The following is a 7,790-nucleotide window of genomic DNA, read 5'->3' as shown; positions in this document are numbered from 1 at the left end:
GAAATTTGGTTCTCACTCTCAAGTGGCAGTCTCTCTAGATTCTTTGTTCTTGAACATCTACCCTGCTTATCAGTATTTCAGACCTACAAGGCAAAAAGCACCATGGGCTTCTGTTGTCTGGCGCTCCTATATTTTGCCCAAGCATGCCTTCACGCCATGGTTACGTGCGCATGGACGCCTTGCCACTCGGGACGCTATAGTTCTCTATTATCAAGAATGGAGCTAATCAAATCATACAAGAAAGATTATTAATACCATGTAAATTACAGGCATAGATACACAACAACAAAAAGTTTAAACAGAAAACTAAAATTAAAACAAAAATCATAGAGACCTCATTCGAGCAACAAAATAAACACTATACAACAGGGAGGCTCCACATACGTAGCGGTTGTATTTACCAGTACATGATATCACTACATACCAAAGGAAACATCTGAAACAATCTTCGCACCTCTGCTTTTGGCTATGCAGAGTCCAACATGATGCATTATAGCCTATAATGATACATAAGAACAATAATAAGCATTCACCAGTAACAGTAATATCTCATTGGGAAAGGAGAGTATGCTGTTATAATATCGAGAATCGAGATTATATATGTTCAATATGTCGGGTGAATCAAAATATTACCCTCTGAAACTTGACTAAATGTGTTCATATAATATAAAGCATCATGTATGCCAAGTGTTTGTAATACCCAACATGTGTATTGTGCTTCAATATATTCACAAAAAAAGTATTTTATCCTCGAAATTCATTAAGCCGATGGTTTAGTCAAATCATACAATTAACATTTTACTTGTTTAATGAAACCAAACCAGGAGATAATCTTTGTTAGTGCATGCATAGAATGAGAAAATAAATCCAAAAAAGTGAAGATGAAATGCAGTAGATACCAACAAGAGATCAAAAACATCAATAGTCTTAAGCGAGGGGCAACCTTGCTTTACCTAACTTTACATTGACATGCTCTAAGTAAAATATATTATGTTTCTGCTGCCAAGTAACCCTTTATAACTTACAAAACATTGTATTTTACCAACATGTATCTGATCTCATGCCAGAATTGACACATATCTTGCTATTTTGCTCTCTTGTGGGAATCCATAGTGATAGCGACATCTTATGAACTCCCATACAACATATCACCAAATTAGTTCTTTCCTGGGTATCATTTCCCCTAACATTTTGTTTGCCAAAGTTAAGAATCAACTAGACCATAGGAACTCGACCATGTCATCAAGTGTATCAATGAACAATCAAATAATCAAAGATAAGAGAACCAGCAAGGATTAAATCACACTACTAATCTTCCACCCATTCAGAATGTCTCACCTGAGGGTGAGCTGCGGCAACTTTCAAATTTCTGGCAACATGTACTGGAAAATCAAAAGTAGCACAACCATGTGAATACACAATTACATCCTCCAGTGGGGAAAGCAGTCCATGGTTTCGAGCAGACAAAGCTGAGCAGACAAAATCAAGAACACAAATATCTGTGCAAATACCTACAACCAAAATCTTAAGAAAGAAAAGAGTAGTGAGAAATGGCATATGCCTCACTGAGATTAATATATCAAATAATCAAGTGATTAGAAATTCCTTTTGTAATGCCAATCACCGATACAAAAGGGTTATAACTATGGTAAATTTACAAGTCAAATCTTTCAAATAGAACAACAACCAAAACTATCATATATCATTGTAACATATAGACATTGGATTTAGCAATGGGGTGTAGCAAGACTTACAGCTTTGATTTTATTGGCTTTCACCCAATCAACAAAGACATTGGAACCATCTTTTTCCAATGAACCGATAAATCCATCAATACAATCCTTGTTCCGGATTGTTACATTTGGTTGGTTTTCCAACCACTGCAATTCTGCAAACCATAAAAATAGATTGTTGAAAGGGCGAAAAAAACCCTCCCATGACATAGCAAGAAAAACATAGAAAAGAATAGTACCGGGAACCAATTTCGCCTCCTCTGTTCCAGCTAGACAGTGAGGAGGATAAGGAGGCTCCGGAACATCTGGATGATGACTATCAAGCAAAGCATATACAGGCCATTCATTTTCACAGAACACCTTTGCAAGTTTCACAGATTCATCAACCATCTCAGAAATTTGTTTATTCGGTGCTGGAGGAGCCTGTACAATTTAAGATTCAAATAGAAGAATCCCAAAATAAAGTTCATAGACAATCGTACGCAAGATCGTTAAACAAGATAAACATAAACGAAGGTTGTCCTTAAATTACACGAATGGTCCTCAGCTTTAAATCCACTGAACTCCGCCGTAAATTTGACTCATAAAGATTCATGACCCACAACAATCAAGAACTTAGGAGTTCGGCCCATAAAATTGAAAAACAAAAATTATTTGTTCCGGACAAAAAAAAAAAAAAACCCCGTCAACACAATCAAAAAGATGTGTTAAAAATGACAACAAAATCACCAAAAAACACATGCAAACAAAGATTGAACTGCAAGGGGAGTATGTGGGTTGAAAGGGATAGTTACCAGAGAGCCAGAACCGACGGTGCAGAAGCCATTAATGATGTCAACGAGTACCAAACCGGCCTTACTTTCACCGGAGAGACGAAAAGACTCCTGCTCCAGCGGAAGCTCTTCTTTCAACAAATCAACTGCGTGCGAAGAAACCATGATTTGCTCCTTGTTAATTTCTTGGCGCTACAACTACTGAAATTTCTTTTTTAATCTCAAAAGAAAGATTCCATCCAACAACTTTGACTTTTAATTGGCACTTGGATCTTTTGCTTTAGTATATGATAAAAAATATTCAGTATAATTAGCTGAATCATATGATATGGTTTTTTGTGGAAGATATTTCAAGATCGTGGCTTGTGGGGGCCAACTTTGTTTGTTGTCCGTACGGAAAACTAGCACACCTCTGAAGACTTGACTGAACACACTAATAATTTTCAGAAAAATGCAAAATTCACAACACAAATGCCAATATAAATCAACAAACAATGATATAGAAATACCAAACTCTTTTTCTTTTGTTTGGTAAAAAAAGATCGATCAAAAACAAAATTCGAGACGAAACAAAGTTTATGTTTTAACAGAAAGAATAAAAGACAGAAGCTTTGATACAGATCAACAAAATTTATCAACTATTCAAGAAATTGAACATACCATATAATCGAACACATTAGAAGTCAAAGAAAACAAAATGACACAAATTTCTAGTAATTCATAGGTATAATTTAACAATTTCGACAAAACTAAATAGGCAGAAGAATTGATGATTTCTTCTTGCAAAATCAAAGAAAAGTAAATATTCATTCATCGGTCATGAATGATCCAATACATTGAGATATATGTAGAAGATGAAGCAAAACTCAAAGTTTTATGATGGAATATATAATTGAGATATGGAAGAACTCAAAAATAAAAAATAAAACATTTTTTCAACGGAATCCTTTACTTTCAATAAGAACACAATGAAGAAAGATTTTAATAAAAAGCAATTAAGCCTTACCTTCCATGTCGTCGCACCCCTGGGCAACTTGGGAAATCGGAATGTAGATTGAGAAAGCAAAAACTTAAAATGGAGAACGTGTGTGGTTCACATTCCACTTAGGGCAGTGGAGCCTATTGTTCCAGTTTCATCAATATTTGGCGAGAGGGTTATAAATATTTATATAAGTTGAAAAATATTTAATTGAATAGCAAAAGTTGAAAAACATATATCCGCAACCATCGCGACAATCGTGAAATCGTCGTTGCATTCCTAGAACACCACGAAATCACCGTTTTTTTTATAGAAAAAACGACGCTATAGTTACACAACTGTTTTAAACTAGAACGTTGTCATGGCGGTTGTCGTTCCATGACCGCAATGCAAACCATGCGTGTAACAATATTTGTGATGGAATTTGCTGGGATTTATTAGAATAAAGTTGATAGAGTGATATTTTAAAATAACTAGTATTTAACCCGTGCGATTCACGGGCTGATATTTTTAAAAATCGGTGAAAAATGATTAGATATTTAAATTGAAAAAAATAATCTAATTATAAAAAATAAAAATAAAACTATTTTTTCGCTAATTTTAAAAAACTTTCTTAAATACAACGCATGTCGATTAATTTTTTTGCCTAATAATCATTATCATATATCAAAATTTTAGATTGTGTTAGCCTAATGCAATGACATGATGATTATTCTGTTTAATATATTGATGTCGGCCACCAACCTTAATACATATTTAATTCTTGGCAAAAAGTTGTGTGAGACGATCTCACGGGTCATATTTGTGAAACGGATCTCTTATTTGGATTATCAATGAAAAAGTATTATTTTTTATGCTAAGAGTATTACTTTTTATTATGAACATGGGTAGGGTCGACCCATCTCACAGATTAAGATCCGTGAGACGGTCTCACATGAGACTCGCTCTTAATTTTTTAATTTTCGAGAAGCTACATATTATTATTGTTTAACATGTGACAAAAAATATTTTTTAAATCGTATTCATTAAAATTAATGAAAAATACTTGTTTAAAAATTCAATAATTTCGTCTAAATCCACATTCACCAAAAATTTTGTGACATGACACGTGTTTGACACATTTGAATGATAACAATAATTGTTTCATCAATATCTTTATCCAAATGGGTTGTGATTTTATTTACAAAATCTCTTCATAATAAACACAACAGACTATTATTTCGAAAGAAAAATGAAACATGTGATCATAAGAAAATTATGTATAAATCAGAAAATTTATTTTATTAACATTTATTATGTGTATTTCAAAACAATGTCAATACATTTTATGAGGTGCCTTCTAATAAGATGTTCACATTCTTTAGAATTGGTTTAATAATTTCCATTACGGGAATTTTATATTATCATGTATCCGTGAACTTTGTAATATAGAAGAATATCACATTAGTAATACGTAATAATCAAAATTTTATACAAATAGATGAATAATATGTTTTACTTCTCGATCATAAAATGTATATTTCAAACTTAATGTCTCGTTGTTCTCGTTGTTTCCATATGCAGGTAGTTCATAACAACGAACAAATCTAAATTTAAATGAACATTATATCTTGGAAAGATTCAACTCAATTTTGGATTAGATAAATTTAGTAAGATAAATAGAATAAAAATGGTTTCTAATATTATATACAATATTGCATTATTTATAATTTAAAATTCAAATAAGACATCCCAAGGGACAAAAACTATACATTGGATGCTCTTGACAGAATTATACCGTACTTTAACTCTTTTAAATTATGAAAATCTCGAATTGCATGCATTCGGTGTCAAAAATTTCTGATTATTGAGGGTAATATACATGTTTATTGAGAGTAATTTAATGTCAATTTGAAACTATTTTGAATCTATCTCTTTAAGTTTTTTTGTGCTATCTTATTTGAATTTTTAAGAAGATAATTTAAATTATACAATATACATATGGTTTTGGAAGAAAACTACAACGCATTAATTTTTTCAAATTAAGATAATTTTGAAATAATATGTTTTTGGGATAAAAAAAATTATGATTACTAAATGGTAAATTAATGTTAATTGGAAAACCTTGTTGTAGTGATAACTTTTAACACTCAAACAATTTTATTTTAGAAAAATTAAATAAACTAATTAGATATTGTATTTCTTTTTCAGTAAGTAACTTGGGCAGAAAATTACTTAAAATTGAAAAAATTATTTTTGAATGATTTACCTCATGATTGATACTGAACATTGCAACCATTTGTATTTTAAATTTATTTATGTAGTTTTAAATTAAACTGATTTATATAATCAATGCAAAATTTTTAATATAGTTTATATTTTGAATAAAGTTTAGTTTTTATTTGAGTAAAAAAATAAAAAAACATATCATACATAAATTCATTTGAATTAATATAAAAATTATTTAAATTTAAAATTGAATTAAATGAAGTGATATAATCAATACAAATAATAATTTGAGTGATCATTTATTGCAGTACACATATGTCAATATTCATGATAAATCTTTCCTTTTTTAAAAATGATATTTTTGCGGGAAATTACTATTTTTGGCAAAAACTCTGTTTATATAAATAAATATATATATATATATATATATATATATATATTTGAGTAAAAAAATAAAAACATATAATACATAAATTAAATTTGAATTAATATAAAAATTAATTAAATTAAAATTGAATTAAGTGAATTGATACAATCAATGCAAACAATAATTAAAGTGATAATTTATAGCAGTACACATATATCAATATTTTTCTTTTTTAGAAATGACATTTTGACGGGAAATTACTATTTTTGGTAAAAACTCTGCTATTATATATATATATATATATATATATATATATATATATATATATATATATATATATATATTACTATTTTTGGTAAAATCCAATTCTCATTCCAATTTTAAATCCAAATCTAATTTTTATTCCTCCAAAAATACTTTAGTTGAGAGGGAACGGATTGGGAAATTATTTCCCGTGTAAACATAATTAATATATTTATTTGATTTTGAGTCAAATCAGTTGGGATATGTAAATGAGTGGGAACACTTTTTTTTATTTTGGAGAAGAAACTAATAAGGAAATGTTTTCTGAAAGAAAGATTCTGGGAGGGGACGAAACGAAAAATCTAACTTTTGGTATGTTATCATAGGATATGTTGCACTAAAACAAAATAGCAACACAACATACAGGGAGTCGATGTTAGAATTGAATTCTACTTTTTAAGACAAATTTGTTTCACACACGGTACTTATTAAACATGATTAAACATGAAAATCGTGGCTTACTTATGTCTTGTGATAATATCACTCCAAATCACAAGATCAAGCGAATGAAATATGCTTTTGAACTCTCTGGAGGGTATAACGAAAATAGACTATAAGAATATGAATATGATATTGTTATTATGATATATGCACTTTTCGGCTAGTTCTTATGTGTGCCGCCAAAAACAAGGAGGAATTATGGGAAAAGGTCGGGGAATCTCAATCGAATCTAGGAGAGTCTCAACTTCCTGAACTATAGGAACATTCTGATGGAATTTATGCTCTACATAATAGATTGAAAATCAATGATGTTGATACCAAAAAAATTTAGAGTGAGTCTCATGTGAGACCGTCTCACGGATAATAATCTGTGAGACGGGTCAACCCTATCCATATTCACAATAAAAAGTAATACTCTTAGCATAAAAAGTAGTACCTTTTCATGGATGATCCAAATAAAAGATTCGTCTCACAATACGATCTGTGAGACCGTCTCACATAAGTTTTTGCCAAAAATTTATGTACTTAAGATTCCATTTGGTGTATATAAATTACTCATGATTATTGGTTGATACAAGATGACAGAGCAGAACTTCTTGGTTGGGAATGGACCGAACTGAATCATGTGCGGATGAACAAAAATTAGAGGACGTCAAAAGTTTTTTCCGTGTAGCTCCTATGATACTTAAGTCAGTTCGAATAACAAACTTAAATGTGCAAGAATTTATCAGTGCCTGTGTGAGCAATGAGTGAATGAATTAAATTGTAGATACCACATTATATTTTATAGATTTGAGACTAGACACTTTACACGGAAAGAACTTTAACAAGACAAGTTTTTCATATGTAAATAACTCTGGATTGGTAAGTTTTCTAAAATATCAAATTTGATGTGATTTTACCTTGACAAAAACTTGTGTGAGACGGTCTCACGGACCATATTTTTGAGACGGATCTCTTATTTGGGTCATCCATGAAAAAGTATT

General features: G+C 30.6%; 1 protein-coding gene across 1 annotated transcript; it reads right to left on the bottom strand.

Moving 5' to 3' along the window:
- Window positions 1-217: 217 nt before the first annotated feature.
- Window positions 218-2,818, bottom strand: LOC140818639 (nicotinamidase 1). Its single transcript, XM_073178703.1, has 5 exons — window positions 2,528-2,818; window positions 1,973-2,156; window positions 1,755-1,888; window positions 1,339-1,524; window positions 218-497 (listed from the first exon to the last, which is right to left on the bottom strand). Exons 1-5 carry the CDS (start codon window positions 2,669-2,671, stop codon window positions 417-419), a joined length of 729 nt encoding a protein of 242 aa, XP_073034804.1. The 5' UTR covers window positions 2,672-2,818; the 3' UTR covers window positions 218-416.
- Between the last annotated feature and the right edge of the window lie 4,972 nt (window positions 2,819-7,790).

Source organism: Primulina eburnea, chromosome 1, assembly GCF_022965805.1.
Source record: "Primulina eburnea isolate SZY01 chromosome 1, ASM2296580v1, whole genome shotgun sequence".
In the NCBI taxonomy this organism is placed as follows: Eukaryota; Viridiplantae; Streptophyta; class Magnoliopsida; order Lamiales; family Gesneriaceae; genus Primulina; species Primulina eburnea.
This window is presented reverse-complemented; position numbering and strand designations above follow the sequence as displayed.

Bases quoted from the DNA above. Each gene is read 5' to 3' on its own strand.
- LOC140818639 (XM_073178703.1), bottom strand. From the start codon at position 2,671: ATGGTTTCTTCGCACGCAGTTGATTTGTTGAAAGAAGAGCTTCCGCTG. The intron at 1,889-1,972 runs GTACTATTCTTT...TATGGTTTGCAG, and splicing joins GGAGGCGAAATTGGTTCCCG to AATTGCAGTGGTTGGAAAAC. The intron at 1,525-1,754 runs GTAAGTCTTGCT...TTCTTTCTTAAG, and splicing joins AAGCCAATAAAATCAAAGCT to ATTTTGGTTGTAGGTATTTG.